Raw genomic sequence first — 12,810 nt, 5'->3', positions numbered from 1 at the left:
TAAAATTAAATTTTACGGTTTATCTGATGATCTGTTACTGGCAGGGGTATCCATTTTAGTTGACTAAAACCATGACTCATAAGTATGACTCGATACTATTATTTACATGGTCGGTATAGTATATTCAACATTGATAAACTGTATATATCAATGTGCACACCAAATGGCTTGATCTAGTGTGGAACGTATTAAAAAGAAACACGTCCCCCATTGTAATTATACACAGATAAGCGTGACTTTGAATAATGCATTGTGCCTTTATTAAGGTTGCATAATAAGAGATTTTTGCTCGTGGGAATAAAACTCTTTTGATGGCAAAGTTTAGAACGAAACGATAAATCATGTGTCGCTTTCCTTCTGTTTTACGGATATGTACAAAGGCTTAAAATCCAGAGATATAGATGGGAAAAGAAAAAAAAAGATGATCTCCTTTTTCGGACTGTCCTTTTAAAATGGTGTAAGATCTTTTGGAATACGTTTTCGGCTATTCAATTTCCCCAGTCAAATACCCACAGTTGTCACACAATTTTTATTTATTTTATTTTGGTATTTAATATGCTGGCAGCATTTTCGCGCTCTTCTTCTTTTTTATTGAAACGCTCATACACAATGACTGCAACTATCATCGATGGAAAGGCTATTGCCCAGTAAAGTATTAGCACACTTTTTTATACTATAATGGCTCCTAATTCAAATCAGATCTGTTCGTAATGAAGTCAAGGACAAGATTCTCGCCATTAAGCAAAAATATCCTCATTTCGACCCTCACTTGGCCATGATTCAAGTTGGTGGCCGAGAAGATTCTTCTATTTATGTCAAAATGAAAGATAAGGCTGCCAAAGAGGTATGTCTATCACATGCTGATTTTGATAGGTATCTGTTATTAACAGCAAAAACCCTATAAAGACTGGAATTTCGATCACAATGGAAAAGTTGCCCGAGAGTATCTCCGAAGCTGATCTTTTAAGAAGAGTACAGGAACTCAATAGCAATTATAAGATCCACGGTATTCTTGTTCAAATGCCTTTACCTTCTCATATCAGTGAAGCTGCTGTCATCGAAGCTATCGATTACCAAAAGGATGTTGACGGGTAAGCGTATATCAGGGAAAAACATTGATCTTTTTACTTATCTACTTCATATAGTTTTCACGCTGTCAACATTGGCAATATGGCCAAGAAGGGCGCCGACCCTCTTTTCACACCATGTACTCCCAAGGGTATCATTCATTTATTAAAGTCAACTGGTGTTGATATCGCTGGTAAGCAAGCCGCTGTTGTTGGTCGTAGTGATATTGTTGGTGCACCCGTTGCTACTTTGTTGACTGCAGAAAATGCTACTGTCACTCTTTGTCATTCGAGAACCGCTGATATTGAAAGTATTGTAAGTGAAGGCATATTTTTTTTATATCTGTATGTACACTTTTTTTTTGACATTGCATGAATTTAGGTCAAGCAAGCCGATATTGTTATTGCTGCTGCTGGAAAGACAGAACTTATCAAGGGTGATTGGATTAAGCCTGGAGCTGTTATCATTGATGTCGGAACCAATGCTGTTGAAGGTATACACGGAAAGCAATTTAAAGTTTCTTCCAAGGGTATCGGCTGACTTTTTTTTTTTGAACTTCAGACTCAACCAAGAAATCAGGTATCCGTTGGGTTGGTGATGTTGAATACGCAAAGGCAAAGGAGGTTGCTTCATTCATCACACCTGTTCCTGGAGGAGTTGGACCTATGACTGTAGCCATGTTGATGAAAAATACTGCTATCAGTGCTGAACGTTGGTTAGAATTGAGTCGCAAGCGTGATATTTCTCCCTTGAAGCTTGAGTTAAAGACTCCCGTTCCTTCTGATATCGAAATCGCCAAGTCTCAAAAGCCCAAACATATCGATGAGCTCTGTAAAGAAATTGGTTTGAATGCCGCTGAAGTAAGTGGATCTGTTGTTTGATATGCGTACAATTTGCTGATTTTCTTTTTAGTACGAGCTTTATGGTACCGCCAAAGCCAAGATTAACTTGGATGTATTAAAGAGACTCGAAGGCCGTAAGGATGGTAAATACATTGTTGTTACTGGGTAAGTTTCTTGAATTCTGTGTTTGTGTATATGAAACTAATTGTGAATTTAGTATCACTCCTACTCCTCTTGGCGAAGGTAAATCAACCACAACTATTGGTCTTGTCCAAGCCCTCGGTGCTCATTTAAATAAGTCTGCCTTTGCTTGTGTTCGTCAACCTTCTCAAGGTCCTACTTTTGGTATCAAGGGTGGTGCTGCTGGTGGTGGATACTCTCAAGTCATCCCCATGGATGAATTTAACCTTCATATGACAGGTGATCTTCATGCTGTTACTGCCGCTAACAATTTAATGGCCGCTGCCATTGATGCCCGTATCTTCCATGAAAACACACAATCCAACAAGGGTCTCTTCAACCGTTTGTGTCCTGCCAAGAAGGGTGTCAGAACATTTGCTCCCGTCATGATGAAGCGTCTTGAAAAGTTGGGTATTAACAAGACCAATCCCAATGATTTAACTGAGGAAGAAGTTGCTCGTTTTGTTCGTTTGGATGTCGATGTTGATACGATTACATGGCAACGTGGTGTTGATGTCAACGATCGTTTCTTGCGTAAGATCACCATCGGACAAAGTCCTACAGAAAAGGGTATGGAACGTCAAACTGGCTTTGATATTACCGTTGCTAGTGAAGTCATGGCTGTTCTTGCTTTGGCTACCGATCTCAAGGATATGCGTGTAAGATTAGGTAATATGGTCGTTGCTTCTTCTAAGGCTGGTGAGCCCATTACTGCCGATGATTTCGGTATTGGTGGTGCTTTGACCGTGTTGATGAAGGATGCTATTAAGCCCAATTTGATGCAAACCCTTGAAGGTACTCCTACCATCGTTCATGCGTAAGTTCCATACATACAAAGTCTGTAGCACTGAAAAAAGTACTAATGCATATAATAGCGGACCTTTTGCCAATATCGCACATGGTAACTCCTCCATCATTGCTGATAAGATTGCTCTTAAATTGGCCGGTTCTGATGGCCCTGATATGGAACCTGGTTATGTTATTACCGAAGCTGGCTTTGGCGCTGATATGGGTATGGAAAAGTTCTTTGATATTAAGTGTCGTATCTCTGGTTTAGTTCCCGACGCTGTTGTCATTGTTGCTACCGTTAGAGCCTTAAAGACTCACGGTAACGGTCCTGCCATTGTTGCTGGTAGACCTTTACCCGATGTTTACAACGAAGAGAACTTGGATCTCTTGAGAGAAGGTTGTGGCAACTTGGCCAAGCATATTGAAAATGCAAAGAAGTTTGGTGTCCCCGTTGTTGTTGCTGTCAACCGTTTCACGTAAGTTTTTTTGTTGGATTGATAAATATAGAGTTAAAATTGCGTTTATTGATTTGATTTTTACATAGCAATGATACCGATGCGGAAATGGAAGTTGTTCGTCAATGTTCTTTGGCAGCTGGTGCAACTGATGCCGTTGCTTGTGATCATTGGGCTCGTGGTGGTCTTGGTGCCATCGATCTTGGTAAGGCTGTTATCCATGCTTGTGATCAAAGCAACGATTTCAAATACTTGTATGATCTTGAACTCCCCATCGAGAAGAAGATTGAGACCATTTGCCGTGAAATTTATGGTGCTGATGGTGTTGAATTCAGTGACTTGGCCAAGCAAAAGATCGAAACCTATACCCGTCAAGGATTCTCCCCACTTCCTATTTGTATGGCTAAGACTCAATACAGTTTCAGTCATGATCCTGCTCTCAAGGGTGTTCCCAAGGGATTCACTGTACCTATTCGTGATATCCGTGCCTCTGTGGGCGCCGGTTTCCTTTACCCCTTAGTTGGTGAGATGTCCACCATGCCTGGTCTTCCCACTCGCCCCTGTTTCTTCGATGTTGATTTGGATGACAATGGTGAGGTCGTTGGTCTCTTTTAAACCAAAAGAAAAAAAAATCATATATATCATAAATAAAAGTGAACAATTATTGTATAAATATTTTGTGGGGGGTTCATGATTTTTATTATTTTCTCAAATATAATACAAATTCGTACTCAAAATGTTCATGTGTTTGCTTTCCCTTTGGTACGCTTTCTTTCAAAAATAATTCCAACTCATCATGACTGGCTAATTTAAAGACGGAAGGGTCGATTTTAGGTATAAATGTATCACAAGGAACAGGTAAAGAGCTGTAGATATTGGTGATTAAGACATGGGTACATTCAGGCAAAGTGATACTTTGTCTATAGATCTCTTCTCCACCCAGCATAAAGATACGACCATCCCCTTTCACTAGTGCTTCCGCTCTCCTGAAAGCCTCATCCAAGCTGGTAACCAGCTCCACAATAGATGATGTGCCACTATTGAAGCGAAAGATGTACGTGTAAGATTAGAGTTGGCTGGCTGTCATAAATTTAAATAGCTTACAAATCGTAGTGGGGATTTCTTGAAACGACTATATTGTATCTATTTGCTAAAGGTTCTTTCAACATTGGTCTTGCTTCAAAGGAATGGCGACCCATAATAACAACATTACTCCATTCCGTTGCTTCCTTGTGGACATACTTTTCTTGACCATAAGATTTCTTTGTTGTATTTTCGAAATAACTCCAGTCGCCAGGAATGCTCCAAGGTAACCCATTTTTATAACCAATGCCACCATTTTCTGCCAATGCCGCAGCCATAAACACAAAAGGTATCTTTGCAATAGTCATTTCTGGGTAAAAAAAAAGAGAGAGAGAGAGAGAACAAAGGAAACGCAAAAAAAGGGGCAGATTGTCAGATTTTTTATATCTTTATGTGTAACCTTGACTGCCCTTACTGGTTCACGTCAAGAATTCTCATGAATTCACAGCACTAGCTACGGATTTCACCTAAACAAGATGTGATGTGACAGATACCGTTGTCAGATTTCAACTATTGCTATATTTGTACATGTTGATATGTAGATGGCATAAACCCACCACAGCATATTGTCGTCCTTTTACAGGATATGTTGATCGACTTGCTTTGAATGACGCATAAAACAACTTATACGTTGGTAGCTTTTACTCATTAATTTAGCATAGATACCCTTCTTGAAACATTTCTAAGGGAAATGGGCCAGAACCCCCCCCCCTCCAATACAAAAATAATTGAAAACTGGTCATAATAGAACACTAATAGAAGGAAACTGCAGAGGATTTTAAAAGCAACCTTGTTTTGCTGCTGAAACTGGATACAAGCGTCTTCTGTTAATATATTTTTTTGGGAACGGCTTTTAAAAATGTTATTATGGCAAAGACGAATTTGTAATAAAGTGTGAAAGAACATGAACAACCGAGAACTCTGTTAGATACAGAGATTTGGACATCTAAAAAGCCATAAGGAACGGTAGTTTCATTTTTCTCGAAGTGCCATTCAGACGTTAATCATTCCTAATTATTCAAATTATCGTTGTTGTTATTCCAGTTTCAAGATTACGCCGTATAATTATCGAGGCATAATTAAGCAAACACACACACAGTTTAATGCGCAAATGCTAGTCCGGCAGTTTTGTTTAATTTTAATCAGTTGCATGGAAGAGAAGTTCTATGTTCATCTTCGGTATGGCTGTTAAGCTTTTCTAATAAGATGAAAAGGTACGGGGACAGTAAAAGATGAAGTATGCTTAATCCCGATTATAAATGTCTTTGTAACATCAATATTACTATTTCGTACAGTATTTATACATCCCTGTGTATCACTATAGACATTTATGATAGTTTTTTGCTCGAGAAGACCAAATTCCAACATAATATAGTACTGGTGCAGATGATAAATATTGAATGCTACCCTGTGTTCCGGGAGACGGAATGTTTTAATGAAGATGGATTTAAAAATGAGGCCACAAACATATGGTGTAACTTGAATCATAAATGAAAAATAGAAAGCACATAACTTGTCTATTGTATTTAAACAGATAAAACTTGAAACTATTAAGATTAGTCATGGTAATTACAAATATATTTTTCGTTTGATTTATTGATTTCTTCGGGAGGAACAGAAAGCCAGATAGTACAAACCAAGCAGAGACTTGAAGTATCGGTCGCACAAATCGCAGAATCTTAAATTTTAAAAACGCTTGCAAGTTTGTTTATGTGTTTAGTTTGTGGATGGGGTGGCAATGTTATGTGTAAACACTAAAAAGTCATGGGTTTATATTAACTCTGGGATAGTTATGTGCGTATAAAAGATACATATTAAAGATAGAATTAGTGAAGAGAGTATAAAGAGACAAGATGATCATCCTCTATTGATGCAAAGGGTAATATATATATATATATATACATGTATTTTTTTGTGCTCTCCTTAAGATACCCAGAAATTTTGATTGTGTAAATAAAGATTTATATTCCGCATGTTTTTTTCATTATTTTCTTTCTTCTTTTATCATTTTTTTACTATTACATCTTTTTTTTTACTTTATTTTTTTATTCAAGAAGAAACAACACCTTTTATCAGAAGAAGCCTCAAACACAACAGCCCCCGTTTTATTTATAGGAAGACTCGATGAATAATACGTTTGACGACGACAAGTTCTCCATGACGAATGTCTCTTTAATAAGCGAGAATGAGCCCTCGTCTAGGAACTTGACACACTCACCAACAGCCTTAAACACCATTGGTCAATCAAGTAATAGACGCTTAAGTACAATGAAGGCGGACGAATTAGCCGTTGCCGGTACTTCTCTCAAAAGTCAGGAGAGTGTAAGTTTATTTTTATATCAACACGCACATATCACCTTTACTGACCCAAAAAATAAATAGACTATTGATCACCTAAAAAAAGAGAATTTTAACCTGAAACTTCATCAATATTTCTTGATGGAACGGCTTAATCAAATGTCTCCAGAAACCTGCGAGAAGTTGAACGAAGAGGTATATATATATATATAAAAAAAAAAAAAAAAAAAAAGAGCTATGCTCCCGGTTACTGATGACTGATTTTTATTGTTTGTAGAATATAAAATTAAAAGTAGGAGTTCAATCACTTACAGCAGAGTTAAAAAAGTACAAGGACATTATCTTGGAACTGAACAAAGGGATCGACTATCTGCAGAGTAAACAATGTCCTATTCCTCATGGTATGACGACAGAAGAAAAAGCTGAAATGGACAAGCTCCAAAAGGAAGCGATTACAAGCCAAGAAGAACATGACAAAATCAGTCTGATGATGGCTGACTTAACAGCAGAAAATGTTCGCTTAAGGACGTCCATCCGAGTAGCAAAAACTACCCCTCCTCCCACACCAGCAACCTCACCAGAATCAGAGGAAATGATCGAACTCAAGCGCAACTTTAGACAAGCAAAGATCAAGGTGGAAGAGCAGCAACGAGCCATCCAAATCCTCCAACAAAATCAACATAAACGCCCTTCTTACAGTAATCAGTCGGACTTAAAGTCAGCAGATAGGGAGCTGAAACAGTTGGAAGGCGTAAGTGTTTACATAATGGCGATTATGACGTAATTATTAATTCAATCAATAGGAACTACGCTTAGAGAGATTGCAGTCAGACCGTGCCTTTGGTGAGTTGCAGGACAAAAAAATCGAACTTCAAAACACAAGAAGTGATTTGGACCGCTTAAAGACTCAATTGCATCACAGAAATGCCGATTATGATGATTTACGAAACGAGTACGAACTCTTAAAGAAGAAAGCCTCATCGAACCCATCAAGTGACGATCAGACAAATGATTTAATTAAAGCGGTTCAAGAATTGGAAGAGGATAATGAGGAATTAGTAGCAGCCATCCAAAGTAGAGATCAAGATGTCGCTGCTTTAGAAGCTGAAGTAGAAAAGGTGAGTAGTAGCCGTTGTCATATGTTTCTACACTTTTGACTCTCTGTCCTAAACCTTATTTGTTAGCTTTTGTCACATCTGGATGAAAAGGGTATGGATGAACCTGTGAAGGAAAAGGTATTCATGCTGCAAGAGGCTTTACAAGAGAGAGAGGAAGTAATTCAGGAGAGAGAAGACGAGATCGATATCCTCAAAAAAGAACTTAAAACAGTAACAGAATCACACGATGAAGACATCGAAGCTTTTGAAGAACATATGGCTAAAGCCCAAGCCGAGTTCAACGAGCAAAGGCAGTTGAACCAAGAACTAGTCGAGGAACTTGAAAACACCAAGAAGTATTGCCAAGATGACCTTACGAAACAATACAACGACATGATTGTCTCTATTAGAGAGCGAGATGTTCGACTAGCAAGCTTACAAGGCAACTTTGAGCAACAGACTGATACAATGGAAAGAGAGAAGGATTTGCTGCTTGAGGAGATAGGGGAGTTAAAGGATAAACTTCATGAAGTATTCGACGCTTTAAATAGACAGGAAGAAACTGTAATTGAACTACGAAAGAAGGTTAGAAGCAGAGAAGAATCATCCTTTACATCTCATAGCTCCGAAGAATACGCAAGTACAATGCAACGACACGTAGAAGAGTTAGGTGAAGTTCAAAGAGAAATGAATGAAATAAGACAAGAGAACAAGAGTCTTCAAGCCGGTTATCTTGATATGAAGAAAAAATATCTCTCTCTTCGAAAACGTAATAATACCTTGACCAGACTCCTGGATGAATACAAAAAATCAGCCGAGGTAAGATAAAATGTGTATAATTAGAAACAATAAGAAACTTAAATCCATGAATAGAAAAATGAAGATCATAGTGTTATTGACAACGCAAACCTCTTGTCGAAATTAAATAATGCATTAAGGAGAGAAATCGAAGAAAAAGATCGTGAACTAGATGACGAGAAGCGACGAGGCGATAGCTATGAAGAGGCTTACGAGCAAGCTCAAAATAAAACATTTGAACTTCAAAAGCAATTAGATAGGAGAGATAGCATGTTGACTAATTCTTTAATTGCGCACGATGTAAGTATCTTGATTTAATCAACAACAACAAAAAAATATGAACTGATGAAATTGTATTTAGAAATTGAAAGATGAAGGCAACTTCATGACAAATATTCTTTATGAACAAGCAACGGGTGGTGGACACCCTTCCATTCGCAGGACACCTGATTATGGAATGAATCCAAATTAATGTACATATAATATACCATTGTAAAGCAACTAATAAGAAAAAGAGGTGTATACTGTACAAAACAAATTTCATATCACATCATAATAAATTATCATATCATAAAAATACGTGTTTATTTGTGTTTAAGTGGTACGGGCGTACAGTGCCATAAATTATACTTTAAGGTTGGCGGAGCCTATCTAGAGATGATAAGATGACACATTTGATTGGATTACGATAATGCACTTGAGAGCCCACAGCCTAGAAGTGTGGGGTCCTGAGCTATAAAAGACTGTTCATTTTTCCATCAATTCGATTTCTTTTTTTCTTCTTCTTTATTATTATTATAATACATATACAAAATGGCTCCTGTTGTTACTCCCGAAATCACATCCAACATTCGTTGGGTCGCTCAAATGAACGTTGATGTCGAGCCTGCTGCTGGTCGTAAAACCACTGTGATTGGTACCATTGGTAAGGATAAAAATAATGCAAGAAAATAATATGAAATCCGACGGTCTGTACTAAATTTGATTCTCAGGTCCTAACACCAACAGTGTTGAAATGATTACCCAACTTCGAAATGCTGGTTTGAACGTTGTCCGTATGAATTTCTCTCATGGTTCTCATGAAGTAAGTTTTTTTTTTTTTTTATATGTTAAACAAATAAATATCAACTAAAACTCGTTTCAAGTACCATAAATCTGTTATTGATAATACCCGCAAGAGTTTCGAACGTGAGTATAATTATTGTTCTTAAATTTTCCCTTTTCTTACTAACCCTATATAGTCTATCCTGGTCGTCCCGTTGCTATTGCTCTCGACAATAAGGGTCCCGAGATTCGTACAGGTAACATGGAGGATAACATCGAGGTAAGTTTTTTTTTTTTTCTTAATTAAATTAAGGGAGGAGTCTAGTTGACACTTGTATTTCCACCTGCAGATCCCTATCTCTATCGGCCATGAGATGATTTTCAGTGTTGATGAAGAATATGCAGAAAAGTGTAACGGTGAAGTTATGTACATTGATTACAAGAACTTACCCAAGGTGATTGAAGTTGGTAAGACTGTCTTTATCGATGATGGTGTACTCTCATTCGAGGTACTCGAGGTCCTTGAAGATAGCATCCGTGTTGTTGCCAAGAACAATGGTAAACTTTGTTCTCACAAGGGTGTTAATTTACCAAGCACCAACGTGGATTTACCCGCTCTTTCCGAAAAGGATATTACCGATTTAAGATTTGGTGTTGAACAAAAGGTTGATTTTGTGTTTGCTTCATTCGTTCGTAGTGGTCAAGATGTAAAAGATATCCGTAAGGTTTTGGGTGAAGACGGTAAAAACATCAAGATTATCTCCAAGATCGAGAACCATCAAGGTGTTGACAATTTCGATGATATTCTTCAAGAAACTGATGGTGTTATGGTTGCTCGTGGTGTAAGTATTTACTTATTTGTTTATTTTTATTTTTTTATATATGGACTAAATGAAAATGTAGGATATGGGTATTGAAATTCCTCTCGAACGTGTCTTCATTGCTCAAAAGATGATGATTACCAAGTGTAACTTGGTCGGTAAGCCCGTTATCTGGTAAGAATATTTATTTATTATTTGAAAACAACTATATTCTAACAATCCTTATAGTGCTACTCAAATGTTGGAATCAATGACCGTGAGTTTTTTTTTAAAAAGGAAAGCAACACTAAAATAATTGAGATAACTGACGTAATCATTATTTTTGTAGTACAATCCCAGACCCACCCGTGCCGAAGTTTCTGATGTGGCTAATGCAGTATTAGATGGCGCTGATTGTGTCATGCTCTCTGGTGAGACTGCAAAGGGTAATTACCCTATCGATGCAGTAAAGACCATGCACGAAATCTGTAAGCTTGCTGAAACCGTCATTTGCTATCCTGCTGTCTTCAATGACCTTCGTTCTCTTACTGCTTTACCCACTGAAACCACAGAAACCGTAGCATGTGCTGCCGTTGCTGCAGCTCACGAACAAAATGCTGGATGTATCATTGTCTTATCTAAGTCTGGTAACTCTGCTCGTTTGATCTCTAAGTACAGACCTCATGCACCTATTATTGTTGTTACTCGTAACTATCAAACTGCCCGTCAAGTCCATCTTCATCGTGGTTGTTTCCCCTTCTACTATCCCAAAGCATCTTCTGCTGCTGCTCTCTTATCTGCTAACGAGCATAACACTCCTCATTTAAGTCCTGCTGACAACGCACCATGGCAAGACGATGTTGATTCCAGAATCAAGTGGGGTACGTTTTATTATAAGTGTTTCATACACTCAACAAATACTAACCTTCTTTTTTAATTTAGGTTTGGAACAAGCTATGAAATACGGGTAAGAGAAAAAAAAAGTAGAATGATCTCTTATCGATCAAAGACTAACGTACGTTAAAATTTTAGTTTACTCAAGGGTGGTCAACCTGTTGTTGCCGTTCAAGGCTGGAAGGGTGGTCTTGGTCACACAAATACTCTCCGTGTTATTTACTCTCCTGCAAAATAAGTCTATACTTGTTTGCTCTTTTTCTGTTCTATATAATCTTTGCTTTTCAGTATGCAACCCAAAAAAAAACATTCCCCCCTTTAAGAAACTCAATAAGAGTTTGTCTCCACATATACATGAAATAAAGAAAAACTAAATTTTTATGCATTATAATCAAACAAGAAAAAAACCAAATTGGGACAATTAAGTTTTTCCAATAACAATAAACAAAGAATTTACTAGTGTTCTTTTTAACCCCATTTTCTATATTATGCATATATCAAATTAAACGTGAACGATCAATACAAGATAACTAGCAAAATGATCGTCATCCGCCCCAACAAAGTCTTATTATGACTTTTCGTCCATATTACAAGAACCGAGGCCTGCATTATCGCCTTCGATCCATGCACCATCAAACGATGAGCCGTAATAACTATCTATTTTTCTAAATTGGACCGAATACAACTTTGATTGCTCATAATTGCGCCCCAAACTATAAATTTTTAGAGCAGTCAAATTGGCGGTCTGGATTAGCCTTTCTTTTTAGATCTTGTATAGTCAACTGCATATTAGCAGAACGTTGTCAAGAAAGGATAAGGATTGTCTAAAAAGCATTGCTAGAAAATGTAAATATTTCATTAATGATGCTGCACATCACAAAATTTGATCGCATAAATAATATGCACTCTAATACTCTTAAACATATCCTCGTGCCTGATATCTTACTAAGTCACACTGACCCCAATTATCCGTTTCTGCATTAGGTAAAACAGACGCATCCAATTTTGAGACTGGCTGTTCTTTATCTCAAAGTGTAAGACTGCAACAGCAGATGGGGATCCGAAGATTCTTATTAAACTTTTTGGGTTTTTCGCACAGAAATGATCTTGCAGTGAGATTAGATATAGTTCCACCATGCGATAAATGCTTGCTTACGTCTTTTCGTTGAAACTTTTTACGAGTTTGTCCAAGGTACATACTTTAAGTTACATAGCAATCTTTTAGTATTTCTTATCTTTATACGTACTAAAAGTTATGACAATCATATAATGATCAATGGATGAATAAATAATTATAGATTATGACTAAATTGTCTATATATAAGGTATAGATTACATCTTACTTAATGATCTATTCCGTTATTGATCTCGGTCTGTTGATTCCCATCTTTGTGAGTAATTTATTTCATGTTCAGTGTGAACAAAGTGTAGATGCATGAATTTTCTCCTGCTACTTTATGTA

The 12,810-nt window shown here is 37.3% G+C and overlaps 5 protein-coding genes across 5 annotated transcripts; 3 read left to right on the top strand and 2 right to left on the bottom strand.

Annotated features, from left to right (window-relative positions):
• Positions 1 to 486: 486 nt before the first annotated feature.
• Positions 487 to 4,009, top strand: EV154DRAFT_499247 (formate--tetrahydrofolate ligase-domain-containing protein). The gene is made up of 10 exons (XM_051600453.1): positions 487 to 647; positions 700 to 844; positions 907 to 1,091; positions 1,146 to 1,383; positions 1,450 to 1,561; positions 1,630 to 1,928; positions 1,981 to 2,075; positions 2,128 to 2,907; positions 2,966 to 3,355; positions 3,424 to 4,009. The coding sequence occupies exons 1-10, from the start codon at positions 556 to 558 to the stop codon at positions 3,947 to 3,949; spliced, it is 2,862 nt and encodes a 953-aa protein (XP_051460740.1). The 5' UTR covers positions 487 to 555; the 3' UTR covers positions 3,950 to 4,009.
• On the bottom strand, positions 4,000 to 4,742 carry EV154DRAFT_499244 (dihydrofolate reductase). Its single transcript, XM_051600452.1, has 2 exons — positions 4,439 to 4,742; positions 4,000 to 4,371 (listed from the first exon to the last, which is right to left on the bottom strand). The coding sequence occupies exons 1-2, from the start codon at positions 4,723 to 4,725 to the stop codon at positions 4,035 to 4,037; spliced, it is 624 nt and encodes a 207-aa protein (XP_051460739.1). The 5' UTR covers positions 4,726 to 4,742; the 3' UTR covers positions 4,000 to 4,034.
• Positions 4,743 to 6,422: 1,680 nt separating this feature from the next.
• On the top strand, positions 6,423 to 8,816 carry EV154DRAFT_98692 (microtubule associated-domain-containing protein). Its single transcript, XM_051607881.1, has 6 exons — positions 6,423 to 6,739; positions 6,800 to 6,910; positions 6,993 to 7,466; positions 7,519 to 7,833; positions 7,900 to 8,631; positions 8,696 to 8,816. The coding sequence occupies exons 1-6, from the start codon at positions 6,542 to 6,544 to the stop codon at positions 8,735 to 8,737; spliced, it is 1,872 nt and encodes a 623-aa protein (XP_051460738.1). The 5' UTR covers positions 6,423 to 6,541; the 3' UTR covers positions 8,738 to 8,816.
• On the bottom strand, positions 8,815 to 9,189 carry EV154DRAFT_98695 (uncharacterized protein). Its single transcript, XM_051607882.1, has one exon. The coding sequence runs from the start codon at positions 9,152 to 9,154 to the stop codon at positions 8,888 to 8,890; it is 267 nt and encodes an 88-aa protein (XP_051460737.1). The 5' UTR covers positions 9,155 to 9,189; the 3' UTR covers positions 8,815 to 8,887.
• Positions 9,190 to 9,400: 211 nt separating this feature from the next.
• On the top strand, positions 9,401 to 11,755 carry EV154DRAFT_499237 (pyruvate kinase). Its single transcript, XM_051600451.1, has 10 exons — positions 9,401 to 9,535; positions 9,603 to 9,694; positions 9,756 to 9,798; positions 9,852 to 9,934; positions 10,005 to 10,496; positions 10,558 to 10,649; positions 10,704 to 10,731; positions 10,804 to 11,335; positions 11,397 to 11,421; positions 11,487 to 11,755. Exons 1-10 carry the CDS (start codon positions 9,424 to 9,426, stop codon positions 11,584 to 11,586), a joined length of 1,599 nt encoding a protein of 532 aa, XP_051460736.1. The 5' UTR covers positions 9,401 to 9,423; the 3' UTR covers positions 11,587 to 11,755.
• The last annotated feature ends 1,055 nt before the right edge of the window (positions 11,756 to 12,810 follow it).

Source organism: Mucor mucedo, assembly GCF_025094135.1.
Source record: "Mucor mucedo strain NRRL 3635 chromosome Unknown EV154scaffold_18, whole genome shotgun sequence".
Taxonomy (NCBI): Eukaryota; Fungi; Mucoromycota; class Mucoromycetes; order Mucorales; family Mucoraceae; genus Mucor; species Mucor mucedo.
This window is presented reverse-complemented; position numbering and strand designations above follow the sequence as displayed.